Source organism: Kogia breviceps, chromosome 15, assembly GCF_026419965.1.
Source record: "Kogia breviceps isolate mKogBre1 chromosome 15, mKogBre1 haplotype 1, whole genome shotgun sequence".
In the NCBI taxonomy this organism is placed as follows: Eukaryota; Metazoa; Chordata; class Mammalia; order Artiodactyla; family Physeteridae; genus Kogia; species Kogia breviceps.
Window position 1 is genome coordinate 217,813 of NC_081324.1, and position 16,909 is coordinate 234,721.

The 16,909-nt window shown below is 43.8% G+C and overlaps 1 protein-coding gene across 7 annotated transcripts in view; it reads right to left on the reverse strand.

Annotated features, from left to right (window-relative positions):
* Nucleotides 1-1,670: 1,670 nt before the first annotated feature.
* Nucleotides 1,671-16,909, reverse strand: part of ADNP2 (ADNP homeobox 2) — a 39,346-nt gene continuing 24,107 nt past the window's right edge. The window contains exons 3-7 of one of the 7 annotated variants that reach the window (XR_010836677.1): nucleotides 11,896-15,050; nucleotides 11,252-11,430; nucleotides 7,261-7,354; nucleotides 4,789-4,996; nucleotides 1,671-1,790 (exon numbers count right to left, since the gene is read on the reverse strand). Coding sequence is in view for 3 of the 7 variants with exons in the window: in XM_059040453.2 (XP_058896436.1) it covers nucleotides 11,775-15,050 (3,276 nt within the window). In the remaining 4 variants the exon portion in view is untranslated. Of the gene's footprint in view, nucleotides 1,791-4,788; nucleotides 4,997-7,260; nucleotides 7,355-10,294; nucleotides 11,431-11,476; nucleotides 15,051-16,909 lie in introns of those variants that run through there. The other 6 variants (XR_010836679.1, XR_010836678.1, XR_010836676.1 and 3 more) reach the window with 6 other exon arrangements.

Genomic DNA, 16,909 nt, shown 5'->3' on the forward strand with positions numbered 1-16,909 from the left:
AATTTCTGGTCATAAGCAGTCTAGCAATAACGCTTTGGATTCTTGGCTGATTTGTTCATCCAGGCTCCTTCCCTCTTTTCAGGTGCCTGTGTACAAAGATCCTTCTGCACACACACTGCCCTGGTGACTGTGGCCTGATAACCAAGAATGGGAGGAGCAGTGAATCATTTTGGGGTCCGTGCATGAACAGGCCTTAAAGGTCACGTGACCTGTTCCCAGATTACATTAATTTCTCGACAATGAGTCCAAGGATCACGCTGGTCTTAGTTTGAGGAACAAAAGGAGTAGCTGCTTTAAGCATGGTTTGGAGCGTTCCAGGCAGAAAGGTGAGGGCAGTGAGGTCTGGGGACAAGGAATAACTTGAATGTGATGCTTCCCAACAATGCAGAATTCAGTACCCAAAGGAAAAGCACGGACAGAACCCCAGACCCTTGCAGCAAAGACAGGACTCATGTGCCACTTATATTCTACAGGTTTTAAAGAACAAAGCCTTTTACACTGTCCTTGCACAAGCCCAGCTGGCACAGCAATTAGTGAGATACCATCACCCACCTTGGAAGGGCGGCAGCGTCCGGAGAAGGTGCTCCAGCCACCCTGGAGGTGCTCCTCCTCGCCACGGGGCTGTGCCTCTGCTGAAGGGGTGGAGCTAGTGTCGTAGGGCTTTGGTGGAGCCGGAGACTTGAATTTTCTCTGAACCTGAAACGAGGTGAGGCCGAGGTGTCAGGGCAGGCAGGCTCCGGGGCCGCGGAATCACCCACAGCCTCTCAGACAACACTTATCCTGACCTCTTCAGACAGCAGAACCCTTTCTTCAAGTAAGTTCTGGGCTGTCCACAGAGCAGAATCCGTCCTTGCTGAAGACCACGGGAAGGTTTGCTGACGTCAGGCCGTGGGTGGAGATCCCGCGGTCACGTGCACTGCTGTCGGCAGCTTGCGATTCGCTTGGGCTTTCGGGCCATCCAGCTTTGACAGCGTTTCTTTCTCACCCTCCTTAATCTTTGTAGGGTGTTCCGCCCTTCCCAGGTTGAAAAACACTGTTGGAGAATCTGAAAGTCAAATACAAGTTGCGTCAGTGTGCCGTTTCCTTCAATTTGTGGGAATCACATCAGTTTAAAGCAGCAGGCCTGCTGGATTCCTGTTCCAAGGACCACTTTCAGGCGCTGCTTCAAGTGCTTCCAGGTGTTGCGGGCCTCCTCTCCCTCCCCTCCACCAGTGAGCAAGCTCAGCTGCACTCGGGTTGACCGAGCAGCTTCCCCATTTCTCTCTCACTGAGCTCATCTGTTACCACACGTTAAAACATTGTTTTTTAAGACTTATCCTCATGGGGAGGTAGTGTGTGCTAGAAAATAAGTCAGTAACTCCAATTTAGACCTGGCTCTGCCAACCACTGTATCATACGGCCTAAGAAAAGTCATTTACCTTCTCTGGGCTGGTTTGCTCATTGACAAGAAGCAAAGCCTAACTTCTCTCTTCCACAAGATTGTCGAGAGACTCAGGTGAGCAGACTGCAGGTACCAAGCAAATGCAAAATACATACTCTCAGAACCATTTTCTATTGAAACATTAAAAAAAAAAAAATCACACCTACTTCTCACTGGCACTCTCAAAACCTGCCTTTAAAGAAAGCCTCATTTACCATCAAGCAACTTACAAGGCACAAGGAGTATGAACCTTTGTTAAGGAAGCAGCTCAGGAAGGCGCGTTTCTTCGTCGACAGGGCACAGGGGCTGGATGCGGGCTCAGGTCCCACCTGAGGCAAGTCTGCTCCCTCTGGCCTCACCACTGCAGAAGCTGGGAATAACGAATGGATGAGTGAGGTACCTCGTGGCCACAGCTGCCCATCTACAGCCACGCTGGCCGCCATCTTCAGCGGCTGCATCACATGCTTAGCATGGCACCACTGCACGTGATCAAGAGGTTTTGAATATGTATCCCTTAAAATTAATACAAGTCAGAAAGCACCTCAGCCCCTGCTCATTTGTAAAATTCCTGTCAGGTTTTACAAATGGCGATAATGGAAACAAGAAGTTAATCAAATTGAATTAATAGTTACTTCTATTAAGCAACGCTATCAACTTAAAAACATAAGCATTCCATGTAAAAATAGTTTTGCAATTCAAATTACCAAGTTAATAACCAACACTATTCTTTGCACAGTCGTTAAAATCTTAAAAAAAAATTTATTCTTAAATTAAATGCACAAATTCAGTTAATCCTAAACTAATGTTTCTTTATTACAGAACAAAGATTCAGACAGGAGTCTTGAAGACTTCTAAGGAGAGTTGATGAGTTTGCGGGTATGTTGGATTATATCTCAAACATTGCTGTGATTTAAACACTAAGATATAGTCATATATTTAAATTACCAAGATATTTGGATTTTTAACTAATCTATCCAAATATTCAGATGCCAACCGAATTTGCAACAGAAAAAAAAAAGCTCTTTGATCTATTTACCAACTTTTCATTTCAGGTTATGATTTTGTAACTAGCACCTGGCAAGGAATCAATGTTAGGATTTAAATCTCTAGGGCAGTTTACGCTTCAGTCTATGGCAATACAACGCCAACTCACAGGTGGGCTCAGGTGAAAATATGAGAACGAATCAGGGGGAAGGGGCTGAAGCAATGTTAAACACAGACCCAAGTCACACATGCTTGTACAAACTCCTGGAGCCTCCAGTGACGAGGGGCTGAACCACTGAACTCAAAATGTCCAACATGAAAGGCTGATTTTGACAAATTTTAGAATATATATATATATATATATGTATAATGCGTTATACAGTAATGAAGACCACATTTATCCAAAATTATGTCATCAGAGTAACTTGTTCTAGCCTCACCCTTTTCTTTCAGATTTTAGGTTTGTAAGGACTCTGCATGTCTTGTACGTGAAAGTGAACCTCCCACTTCCCTAAAGCCCCTGAAGTGAGGCAGACACACTTGATGTGTGTAACATATTCTGACAGCTTCAGATGAACTCAACAGTCCAAGCACTTCACCTTGTTCTACTGGGACTCAAGTTGCCCTTTGCATTTTTATTAGCATCTTTCTACTACTGGACATGTCTCAATCGATATACACTATGATAGGCAGACAGATATATATGGCACAAACCCAGGAATACCTGGTCCAAAGGTACTTTACTGCTTTAGGAAGAAAAGTCTGCAATATTATCCCGATAGTGAAATACTTATAAAGTAATGTTGCTGATAATCTTAGACTATGCACACAAATAGTGTCTTAGCAGTGAGAAACCACTACTGGAAGAATATAACATTACCAAATGTAGGTAGCAGCTTAATTTTTAAAATAAATGAATATTAAATTTTAAACCAAAGAAAATTAATCATTCTGCCACTGTCTTCCTTCACATCGCTTATCCTCATGGGCAAAAGGTCCTGACCATGCGGGGTGCGTGGAGAAATGTAATGAAAGACAATCTCTTAGACTTTTATGCTAGTCTACATTTTGAGTTTGAGTTACAACCAAACGATCTAGATTGAGGTGGACTTTATATTAGAAGGCAAAAGACTCTTACGGTTGCCCTCAAGAATATACTGTGTTCTGAACTCTTTGAATCTGTCTAGTCTTTTTTTAACTGAAGTATAGTTGATTTACAACATTTTGTTAGTTTTAGGCACACAGCACAGTGACTAGGCTTTTTGGCAGATTATATTCCATTATAGGTTATTACAAGATATTGGGTGTCTAGTGGTTTTTTTGTAGCCACTTTGGCAACCCTGTAGGACAGGAATGCATTGACGCCAACTAATCTATTCTTACACAAGTCATTGCAAGGAAGCAGCTTACTAATTAACTGTCCAGGAATCGGCAAAGACCCATTCTCTATTTCTAGTGCATTAAAAATAAAACATGATTATACTGAGGCCACTTCTTACGAAACACAGAAGGAATCACCTCTCCCCACCTGCCATTTTATGAATGGAAAAACAGGCATAGTACAGCCAGAACCGGCGTAGCTTCTCAGATGGCAGAGTAAGGTTAAGTAGTTCACACGCGGAACTTCTTAAGTGTTGAGAAATTAGATTGAGGATATCATTTAATTACACTGCAACCCTCAGACATTATGGGTATTTTGATCCTGGAAATAAGATGTTTCATTTGGACGACAGTGTGCAGTTCTGGGAATTCCCTGGCGGTACAGTGGTTAGGGCTCCACGCTTTCACTGTGGAGGGTGCAGGTTCAACCCCTGGTCGGGGAACTAAGATCCCGCAAGCTGCGCGGCACAGCCAAAAAAAAAAAAAAAAAAAGTGTGCAGTTCTAAACATATATTTAAAGATTCATTTCTAAGTGGGACTCAGATAGATAAGAACCTGTAATCACAGTAATGTCGATCTACTTTGATTACTGAATAGAACTCATAATGAATTTACCAAGATTTTCCATTCGTTTTTAAAATTCTGAGTTGATCCCATGTTGTCAGTAACAATACATCTATTTTTAGTATCCCAGCTTCACCTTTAGTCATCAAATCATCTAACACAGAATGTTACGTAGAGGCCAAAAAACTGGCAATGCCAATAGCTAGGATATGGTTAGAAAATTCTATGTACTGGCTGTTGATATATGTGTATCCTGCTTACTTCTAAATTAGTGACTTATTGGACCAAGATGGTCACTACCACCACCTGTGAATGAAAACGAGGTCAGCAGTGAAATACACGGCAACAAGGAAACAGGGCGCCAAGAACCACTGTGATAACAATGGGAGTTCTGGTGCGAGGTTACTGACCTTCTGGTAAGTTACTAGAAGGGCACTCACCTTCGAGCTGAACGTAGTGAAAAGGCCTCTGCTAACAGGCCTGGAGTCATGTGACTGGAGTGGGAAGCAAGCCACGGGCAGGGCTAAACTTAGGCTTCCCCAGTGAGCTTCAGAAAGTCCTGCACCAGCTGCCCTCCTTCTTTTGTGTAAGTTGTCTTACTGAAGTACGTAGCCACTCCAGTTAGTTATTTGAAAGCACATATAAAATCTAGACAAAATTAAATTTTAAAAATAACCAAAAATTACCTTCCCTGCAAAATGCATAATTTCTTTAAAATGATCTCATGACTTTCCCAGTGTTTTCTGAAGTCATCTTCCACAAGACAACAGCAAACTGAGGATAAATCTCCTGTCCTTTTTAGGACCAAAGGTGCTTTCCTTGTAATGAGAAGACCTTAAATCTAAGTCTGCATGGAAACTCCTTCTAGAATCTGTGAGATGTAGTCTTAAGTTCGATATCATATTAACTTGTGTGTGCATTTCTGTGTGTGTATGTGTGTCAGTATCACTATTTCATAGACAATGTAGGATTTTCCAGGTCTTCAGTCTAACAATTCTGAAAGCTGCTCCACAGAGGATTGGGGAGGCAAAATGAGTCAACTTATCTATAAACTCTAGCAAAACTGTTGTTTTTACTGATTTTACAACTCAACTAACGCTCAAGATAGATCTGTATAGAAACATGTTTTAAGAAAAACTACCGAACCATTATTCATTGCTATTATTCAATATTCTCCAGATTAAGTTTAGGCAAATGGTAAATTAATATATTAAACTTGCCATATCGTGGATTGTAAACTGTAAGCAACTAATTTCTGAAAAAATATATTCATTTATGACAACTAATTCTGAATTTGCATTTGATAGTATGACCACATGATCTTAGTTTGTTCATAGCAAACATACCTATATGGCTGAAGTCTGATTTATACTTTTAATATTGATAAAATTCTAAATTTTAATTGTTAAAGTTTTCCTTCTGAAAAGGAATTTATGTAATTTTTTGTTTGTTTAAAAGTAAACAAACACTGCTCATGATTTTATGAGTGGGATAAAGAAAAGTGGTTTGGGAAGCACCTTCTTTAACGGGCTGTGAAAAACAAATGTTAGCTACTATTTAGCAGCGTTATATACATTTTCCCTCTCAAAACGTGAGCTAGGGGACTTCCCTGGCAGTCCAGTAGTTAAGACTTTGCCTTCCAATGCAGGGGGTGCGGGTTTGAACCCTGGTCAGGGAGCTAAGATCCCACATGCCTCCTGACCAAAGAACCAAAACATAATACAGAAGCAATGTTGTAACAAATTCAATAAAGACTTAAAAAAAAAGTGAGCTAGGTCATCTGAGTAAATGGTGTTAGTTTTCCACCTGCCAATATGGTGGCCTTAAGAGATCCCTGTCAGATACGACAGATTTTGATTTTGATTTTAATCTACTTTACAAGGTAACCCTCCTAGATATCTGATCCCAAATAAGCATAAAATTTAGGCTGTTTTCATGTGTCATTAACATAGGCCTTTGAAGTTGATAGTGCCAGTAAATTGTAATCTTATCTGTATATTATGAAAAATCTGATAATATAATCTAGACTTTAACTTTCATCAATGTTTACACTTTTTACTCAGATGGTTCATGGATCACAAATTAAGAAAATTCTGGGTTTAGAATCTGAAAGAAACTAACTACTCGGCACTGTTACAAGTAGTACGTTCTTAGGGCACATTCACTTACTACGAAGAGTTTCCCTCTAGAACGTCTTTATTGCTAAAATGATGTTTAAATTTTAAAAACTAAGTTGTAATTAGGACAGGCTATCAAAAACTAGAAAAATTCCAAAGCTGAGATTTAATAACTACATAACAGAAAAAAATAGATTCCAGAAGTATAAATCAGCAGGTGTACTACAAGGTGAAGCTTTATGTTAAGGAATGCATGTTTAGATATTTACTCTCAGCACCTATGAAAAAGGAATTGGTTTGAGAACATTAAAATTATAACTATCAGTAAGAGAATGAAATTAAGTTTAAGCTTTTAAGACTAAAGAAAAGTGGGACTTCCCTAGTAGTCCAGTGGCTAAGACTCCGAGCTCCCAATGCAGGGGGGCCGAGTTCAATCCCTGGTAAGGGAACTAGATCCCACATGCTGCAACTGAGTTCGCATGCCGCAACTGAAGATCCCGAATGCCACTACAAAGATCCCGCATGCCACAATTAAGATCCGGCCCAGGGAGATAAATAAATAAATAAAAACTAAAGAAAAGTTTTCTGACAGTACCTCATAGTTGAAATTTTTATTCCTTAGTTGATAGTTCAGCAGGGACTCTATTTAGTAACATGGGGAGACATTTTAAGACATCTAAATAGCAAATCTGTGTGTACTTCTTTCGCTGTTCTAACCAGGACTTCCCTCCTTTCACTTTTCATTCACAACACATCATGTCATTGAGTTCATTACGCAAGCATTTAGAACAATACCTGGCACACAGAGGGCACTGTTACTGTTGGTGCTGTAACCATCTAGGATCAGGATGCCCTGCATATCTCGACACCTAAAGGGCTACGTGTGCATCTAGAGAGAGCAGACAGAGATTTATTACAGACAGTACTGCATCAGTTAAGGGACATGTCACCGTGGGGGGTGAACTGACCTCTGAGTAGGGTGACCAACTTATCCCCACCTGCCTGGATGCTCCCAGTTTTGGTACTGAAAGTTCAGAGAAATCCCAGTCCTGAGTAAACTGGTACAGCTGGTCACGCTACCTTGGATCCCATTTCTTCATCTTTAAAATGCAGGTAAAATAAAACCTACATCATAAGAGTATTATGAGGCTTAAATGGGGAAATACGTGAACAGAGGAATGTATCATACCAGCTAAGAGCATGACGCTCGGCCCCCAGGTATCACCCTAGCTCTTTTCACCTAACTAGCTCCCTGCCTTGGGCAACTTAACCTCTCCATGCCTCAGTTTCCTTTTAGGCAAAACGAGATACTACCATTTACCTTGTAGGATTGTTGAGAGTTAGAAGGCATGTCAGCTGTGCGCAGCTGAGTAAGCACTAAGTAGATCATTATCATTGTCCTTAAAATACTCAGACCATTTCCTAGCAATAGTAAACTGTTGATAAATGTTTATTATCTACTAGGAAGGTCTGTTTAAAAACAATGTAAAAGCTAGGTTAGTGTTTTGGGGCTATTTTTCTTTTCTTAATTGGTCAGGGTTGTTGATTCCTTTAGTGAACTCTTAGAGAGCTGCACATAATCATCATATGTGAAGAGCTGTTGAAAAAGGGTAACAGGAGGTGGGCGACTGCCCTCCCTGGCCACACACCCCTGGGAACTCGGGGGCAGAAGAGCAACCGTCTACTGCAGGCCTGGCCCAGCTGCTGCCCAACTACAGCACGGCATAGCATTTCCAGAGGGCTTATTTCAAAACTGAATGAAGAACCAGAACCACATGGCTTCTGCAAGGGAGACTGAACTGGCCTGAGCTTGAGGGAGAGGATGATGTGTCCACAACACCAGGGAGGCCAACTGACAAGTCTCATATGAGCAACAGCCCTTTCCTGATAACCACCTGGACCAGGAATTCCTGGAAGAGCTCCTTGGCCTGGGAACTACCAGTCCAGTGCGGTGATACAGAAGCCTAGTTTTTGTGGTTATCTGGTGGTATGTGGATGAGGGTCTTCTGGCCCCTGTTGGCTTTTCAGGACCGGCCTGGCTTCTTCACTGATTGGCTATGTTTTGTTTGATCTCACTGATGAGGGTGAAGGGGCAAGAGTGGGCGGACACCACCTACACCATGTAGTCTTCAAGCTACTGTGGTACCAACACTGCCCTTGTACCCAGCACTGTCCTCGACACGGCCATCTCTGCTGTCTGCCTGCCCTCACGCCAGCCCTGTGGCCCACATCACAGAAACTGAAGGCAGGTACTCCTGCAGCTGTGTCGGAGTCCCACAGCTTCTTGCACGGTCAGACTCCGAGGCCTGTCCTCGAGAGCTGTAGGGTCCACACTCGGCCCTTCATTCGCCTGCAGCTTTCTAGAGAAAACATTCATGGGCCTTAGGACAAGGTGAAATCAAAGCCGACTTGTTCCTCAGCCGAGTTGCTAAGGCAATCCAACAGACTGAGATTTGCCGGCAGTTTCACTCTGGAAGCAGCACGCTGAGGGATGCGAGGGAGAGCAGTGACCAAAAGAAGAATTAAGCAAAGGTGTGGGTGGTGAAGGCGCTCATCCTGTTACTTGGTGGATGAAAAGCTTTCTGGAGCACTCCTGAATTACTGTCTCTCATGTATCAGTCACTGTAACAAATGAAGTAATGTGGTTCCTAGTTATTAAAAAATAACACATCCAAAACAAGGATGTGTTAACAGAACTCAGAAGCTGAAATAGTATCCTACATTCTAATTCGTCTTTCACTGAAGAGACTTCAAATATGTAATTTGGGGGGAAGAGGGCAGGAGAAGGGAGGGTTTATTGGTTGCAGCAAGGAGAACACGGAGGCCCTTTCCCAAGCAGTGCCTCCAAATGTGAAATATTTTTAGAGTTCATGCTACGTAGATTAAAAAAATTTCTTAAGTATACAATTATTCGTAACCGTGGTAATAAAAAGGATTATCTCCTTTCCTTCTCAATTTCTAATCTTTTAATGGATAGTTTAAAAAACCTCTACCACTATTAATCTATAGTTTAGTTTTTCATTTTCAAATTATACATTTAGGGACTTCCCTGGCAGTCCAGAGGTTAAGACGCCAAGCTTCCACTGCAGGGGGCACGGGTTCGATCCCCGGTCAGGGAACTAAGATCCCGCATGCCGCACGGCAGAGCCAAAAACAGTAATAAATTTACTCATTTTTTTACATTTGCAAGAACTCCCATGTGCTTTTTGAAGCTCAACTTATGTCAAATTTTGACCCATAAGCCTAAAAAATTATTTAGTAACCAGTAACTAGCATGGTATCAAAAGACTCCACATCAGTAAAAAGCTGAAATACAGTTAGAAATCAGAACTCCTTCATCACAGTGGTTCTCCTCAGGGGCTGCTGCTGCCCCACAGGGACACCTGGCAGGGACACATCTGCCAGCCCGAGGGGTGGGTGGAGGTGCTACTGACTTGGAGGGTAGAGAACAGGGATGCTGCCCCAATCCTGCAGTGGACAGGACAGTCACCCGAACAAAGAATGATCAGGCCCCAATGCCAACAGAACCCCTAACGTGCACAACTGAAGAAGGGAGGCTCAAAGCACGCAGACGGCAAGCCGCGCCGTCCGGCACAGAGCACGACCTGGAGAAAGGCCGACTCCCAGCCTCGGCCAGCCAACGGCCAGGATCTCCAGCCACGTCTGTTTTGTGACCCTGTAATTAGTTAGCCCTTCTGGGTTGTGCTTATTTTCACAATGACAAGTAATGTTTTTTAGAAAATAAATATGGTATCTACTTCCACGTTTAGATTGTTCCTGAGTCACCGTGATGTTTTAACAGTTAAAAGAATTAAACAGTTCTACTTGCAGTGGTGTAACAAGTTTTAATTCAAAATAGACATTCTGAAAACAATAGGTAAAAAAAAATAATAATAAATTTGAACAAGCTCTTTGAGTTTACAACAGAGCACACCAACAATCACCACCAGTTTCACGACTGCCTCAAAAACGCACGTTACAGCAACGACATGCAGCTATTATATTTAAAAAATCCGTACGGTAACATCATCTTATTTCCCAGAGACTGTCTTAGCTTGAGTATGTTGCACAGGTGCCTCTGCTGTGTATCACCAGCACTACGACTTAAGGTCTAAACTGGATGGTCTCCATTACTGCTTCCGGTGCTTTACTTTACATTGTGTGAAAAAACCGAGGCTTAGTTGTCCAAAGGAGAGTAGTACACTTGAGCTCCTTAGCAATACCCCATCCCATTAACCTGGACAACTAGGCTATGGGAAAGCCCATTTCCCCAACATGAATACATTTACCTCTAGGAAACTGTCAGAGATTTAATACACCAACCAGGGGACTAGCTCCAGTCTACTCATTTCACCTTGTCCCCTGAAAACCTGCGTTTAAATTTCAGTTAGTAGCCACACCCAGGGGTCAACATTTTATTCCTGAGTAACACAGTCCTTCCCTTTCACTGGTTTATGAACCGTTAGGTTAGGAGGAGAGCTTGTGTGGGTGTTTTCAGTGTTTGTTCTAAAGGCACTAAAGATTTATTGTCATATCTTTGAATGGAGAAAAGACTTATCAGTGTATCAAAAAGAGGGGAAAAGTCTACACTGAGAAGTATTTTTGTACCTACAGAATTACTTTATTTGTAAAATAATTCTTGACTTATGAGCTTTAATACCAGACTTCAGGTTCAGTATATTTTTAACAAATGAAAACATTTGGTTTTCTGAGTTACAATCAAAAACAGCTGTTAGGACAAACCTGAAAAAACGTAAATCAAAAGTATAATCTAATAAGCAAATACCTTACAAGAAGAAATCAGCAAAAGTTAATGCAGTGCATCCTTAAGGAACCAGACATGTCACAGGGGCTTCTACTCACTTCTCTAAACATTTACTGTATCATCTGCTGCTACTTGTGAAGCTGAGGGAGAGCAGTTTTAATTCGCAGTTAATCAAGTATTCTGAAACAAGCTGAAATTTCCTTAAATGAAAAACAAACATATATAGATTTCAGTTTTTATCATACGATACTGACACTACTGGGAAAACAAGGCATGCATGAAATATCAAAAGATTTAATTTACATGACAGAGGAAAAAATGAAAAACAACTGTTACAAAATCAAGCTGCAGGAAACAATAAACTTGAAAGAACTATTCACTTCTTTATATAGAAGTCTTTCTGAGCACCTGAAATAAATCTAAAGAGCAGCATAAAGACCACTGAAATTGATTAGTTCAACATACAGTGAAGAAAATAACATTTAAAAAAATCTCAATTGAAAAAGACTACTAATTATCTAGTACTTTAGATTTCCTAATTTTTTTACAAGTTTTGTGGTTCATAGTCAAAGTTCAATCTGTGTTTAACATTTTTAAGTTCAGACATATCAAAGCCTAAAAGTACAGAAGGCTTGTGATTTTTTATTGCTTTCATGCAAATATACCTTCTTTTTCCAAAAAATGAAGCCACGTCAATTTTCCACACCCATAAGAGTGAGGATAACAGTTCTATTTCCTTTTTACTGGGATATGGTCTCTTGTGGAAATAATCTCTAAGAAACTGCTTTTTTTCTTCGTAAGAACGGTCTTCATATTTTTTAGGATTCAGTGCTAAAATCTGGAGAGCATCATCATTAACAAGGGGTCCCTCCGTCCTGCTTTCATTCCTCTGTCTTTTGAAAGGCACAGCACTCGTCACCTGCTCTGGGGACGGCTCTGCGTCAGAGTTCACGAGGAGAGGCTGCTCCTCGCCGTCCCTCTGGTCTTCAGCCCCAAACTGGCCATCAGGCATCTTTCTCTTCACAGAAAAACCGGAGTCATGTATCACCTCGCCATTGACTAAAAGCAGTTCACTGTTCTCGATAAAATTAGGCTGGACCTGCAGGCCTGAGCTGCTGTCCTTTGGAGCACTCCGGCAGCGCAGCAGATGTATGGCAATGGCTGCCAGGGTCATGTTGCCCGTGTAAACCCCACAGCAGTGGATGCACTTGAAAGCCGGGGATTTCAAAATCGTGTGGACCGTTGGCATGATGTGGTGCCGCTCCTTCAGATGCAGCTCGTATGCCTCAGCCGTCACAAAGGTGCCGAAGCAAAAGGGGCAGGTCAGCGCCTGGTTGCCAGGCCTCCCGGGCGCCCCCTCGGTCTGCGGCCTCACTTTGATGTACACGGGCACCAGCGACTTGGAGTGTATCCCAGCCAGGACGGCCAAGTAGACCTCCCGCTCACCCAGCTCCTCCCTGGGCAGGATGGTGATGAAGTCAAGGTGGGGAAACAGCAGGCTGCCATTGGCATCGACATCCAGCTGAAATCCTTTGTCACTATAGTCCGCGGGCAGTCTCCTCTTCCCTAGGTGCATAGCCCTACTATGCTCTGAGAGGCCTTTAATATCGTGGAAAGTACACGGGCAGAACAAGCACCCCAGGCCATGCACTAGTAAGTGGCGGATAAGCTCCTCCTCTGAGACTAAGCACTTACAGGACAAACACCGAACTGTTTTCTCTCTCATCCACTTTAGAAACGGCGCACATGCCGCCAGCTTTTCCGGCTCCAGTGTTTCAGCGGATTTGGATTCGCTGTGCTTATGTGCCACTTCCATGTGGACCTGGTAGACATTGGAAGGGAAGAGCTCGTTGCAAACTGGACAGGTTTTCCACTGCTTTGCCTGTTTGAGCACCTGATTTGCCTCCGCCACAGACGAAGAGGGCTGAAGGAACATATTCTGAGTGGCATTTACCACCACTGGTGGGGAGGGCAGGCTGGCCACGGAGCCGGCCATCTGTGCAGCCGTGCCCGACTGCAGGAGCTGGATGGGCATCTGGGGAGGGGCAACAGTGGCGACGCCTCCAGGGGGCACAGGCAAAGTGACAGACACTGGGGCAAGTGTGTATGTGGGAATCCCGTTCACTTGCTTCCCTGTGGGTATCAGCTGTCTGAGAATAGAGCCTGACGTGAGGAAAGCGGTGTTTGGCGAAGCCCCGGGTCTAATGGGCTGATGTGCAGGCAGGATGTTGGTACTCACAGACTGACTGAGCTGCAGGACCCCCGGCCTCCCTGGCTGGCCCACGGGAAGGACCCCTGACACGACAGGCTGGCTGAGCTGAAGGACACCAGAGTTGATAGCCTGGTTCACAGGGAGAACCCCTGACGAGACCGTCTGGGTGGGAGGAAGGAGCGCAGGTGGGACTACGCGGCCTGCAGGGAGAACCCTCAGCGGGACCGCGGGGCCGGGAGGGAGAACCCGCGGCGGGACGGCCAGGCCAGTGGGGAGCGCCCCCGACGGGGCTGTCTGGCCAATGGGGAGCACCCCTGACTGAACCACCTGGCCAGCAGGGAGAACCCCAGAAGTTGCTGTCTGTCCTGAAGGGATAACCCCGGCAGGGGTCATCTGTCCCGCAGGAAGGACCCCTGACGGGACTGTCCGACTCACAGAAATCACCCCTGGGGAGACCGCCTGAAGAACTCCAGGGGTGACAGAGGGGTTGACAGGAAGGACACCGGACCCAACAGGTCTATTTACCGAAAGAACTCCAGGCCCAACTGGTGTGCTTATGGGCCCAACAGGCTGGTTGCGGGGCAAAACCCCCGGGCGGATGGTCTGGTTTATGGGGAGGACACCGGTTCCGAGAGACTTATTTCCAGGTCCCACTGGCTGACTCAAGGGCAACACAGGAGCGTTTGCTGCCTGACTGAGTGGAACTCCATGAGAGAGAAAGACAGGCTGAGGTGCTGAGGGAGGCAGAGTGAGGTTGCCCTGGCCCACCGGCAGAGGACTGGAGACCAGAGTCACGTGAGACTGGGCGATGGCAGGCGGGGAGTGGGTGAGGCTTCCAGAAGCGCCCGAGGCCGCAGCCACGGGAGGGGGCGCGCCCTGAACTGGCTGTTCCACTGTCTGGCTCTGGCTGCTCTGCGGCAAGGCAAGGTGGAAGCAAGGAGGCGTGGCTGGCATGCCCGGGGCGCTGCTGTTGGGCGGCACAGCCACACGTACAGCTGGTTTTGGAGCAATATGCATTTGCTTCATAAGTCCAGTCTTCTTAATATGTTCTGAGATCACAGACCTAAGCTTATTCTCCAAATCCCTGTGTATATCCGACGTCAAGATGTGGTACATTAAAGCATCCTGGCTGCTGGCGTTGGCGCTGCACTTTTTACAGTAATACCTGTCGGATGGGGGCATCTTCTCGGTGGAACGGGGATCGGCAGCTCTCGGTTGCTCACCCATCTCTTCAGTTCTCAGGCCAAAGTAGGAATTAATTAAGTAGTGAAAATGGGCTACCAGCACATGCTTCTTCATGCTGTAGTACAGAGTGTTTGAAAAGTTACATTTTAAACACGTAAAACTTATCACATCGCTCCTAGAGGATTTAGTTTCACCTAAAATATTCACTGTGTAGTTCTGGACTTTCCGAGCAGGTGCATGAAACATTCTGAAGTGCCTTCCCACAACTCTGGGTTGAGAGGAAAACACACAGTTTGGACAAGGGATCACCAGCTCTTGGTCAATTTCATCTTCATGGTAACGATGTAAATGATTTTTGAATGAAGTAAGCACTTTTGTGGAGTATTTACAGAGGCTACAACAGTATGGTTTTGTTCGATATTTCTGTTAAAAGAAAAGAAAGTCAAGCATAGTTTAATAAAACTATCAGATGCTACACCTTCTACAGCTGACAAGTATATGATTCTTTTTCTTCTAACTGGCTAGATCTAGTGCTGTGTTTTAAGGGAAAAGTACCCACAGATAACGTGTAAATAACACTGGAGACCCTAATTCAAATTTTCACATGTCACAAAACAGTTTTCTTTTCATTTTCTTTCCTTCTCAAACATTTAAAAATGTAACAACTATTCTCAGCATGTAGGCCATACAAACAGTTTGGCCCCCAAATCACAGCTAGCTGAACCCTGTTTCCAAGCCAACCACTAAACCACAAATCTCATTACTTAGTCCTATACTTTGAATTGATGCAGTCCTAACTGCATGAATTAAAATAAACTCAATTTTCTGCACAAAAGTTATTTTCTCCCCTTCTCATCCCACTTCTCTTAGTTCCAATGTTGTTTTCACTCCAAATTCTAAAACTTCTGGAATTTATCTAATATAACCAAACTTGCAAACTGTTAACCCCTCATCACTGTCTTCCATTTCGCAGATTCCTGGAGAAGGCAGGAGACACACAGACAGCGCATGGCACAAGCAAGAAGCCAATAAGCCATGCGACAAGCACTGAAGAAAGAGGGACTGTGCCTAACTCACTGTGAATAATCCTGAGGTAAGTTCAGGCCACAGACTATAACTCTGACAGTATGGTATTTCTCTGCCAAATACGGGAAATTCAACAAGCCTGGGGCACAGGCAAGGATATTTGCACAGCAGCTGGCCAACCGAGGAGCACAGTCTGTTCTAGCATCCAGGAAGCCTTGCTGGTCTGACAGCTTGGAGCAGTATGACAGCTCCGGACCCCAGAGCTGGTGCCCCAGGAAACATGGGCCCTAGTTTCACAAAGGAGGAAGGTTAAGGTGTGGACAGGTTAAATGCCGGGGCAGAGGCCTTCCCGTTCTGCAACCCTTTTTCCAGCTACTGCACTGGCCACAGGCCACCCGGCTCCTTCCCAGATCTGTGCTCTCGTGACCGCTCTCTCTCATACACACATACACATACTCCCCTCCTGTGGGTTTTGTCACCTTCTCTCCTAGTCATGCAGTTTTCCTCTTGGGTCACTGGTCAGAGAAATCACCCAAACTCATTCAACAACATGTTACTACTGCCTTCCCAACAATTAGAAATCCCAGGTTCTGGCACTTCCAGGAGGATCTACAATAAACCTAGGGCAACAGCCAACCACAGATCACAAGGTAAAAAAAACATTTTTCACTGATTCTGACACACTCTTCCCCCCATATTTTAATATCTCTGAAATCTGAAAACACCTTACAACTGACAGTTCAATGTTGCAACACAGCTTAAGTGTGAAGTATTATTTTAGTTTCATTAGCGGTTCGTTTTAAAATGGTGCATCTTATACTCCACAAAATGCTGTACTGAAAAACCAGATACTTAATGAAAATTACACCCAATTAAGGAGTCAATAGCACTTACTAACAACCTGTTACTATCTGTTAGTACTGAACAGATCTTTGGGTTAAGAAAAGATTTCTTAAATATGTCACCATAAGTATGATCCATAATAGAAAACAATGATAAACAGGACTTCATCAAAGTAAGAAATCAGCTCTTTGAAAGACACTGTTTAAAAGATAAAAAGACAAGCCACAGGCTAGGAGACAATATTTGCAAACCACATATCTAATAAAGGACTTGTGTCCAGAATCATTTTTGTGGTCATGTTCAAGTCTCAGTAAGAAAACATATAACCCAATTTTTAGAAAACTGGCAAAGCATTTTAAGCATCAAATACTTTAAAGTAAAGAGGGTATCCAGATGCCAAACACACGAAAAGA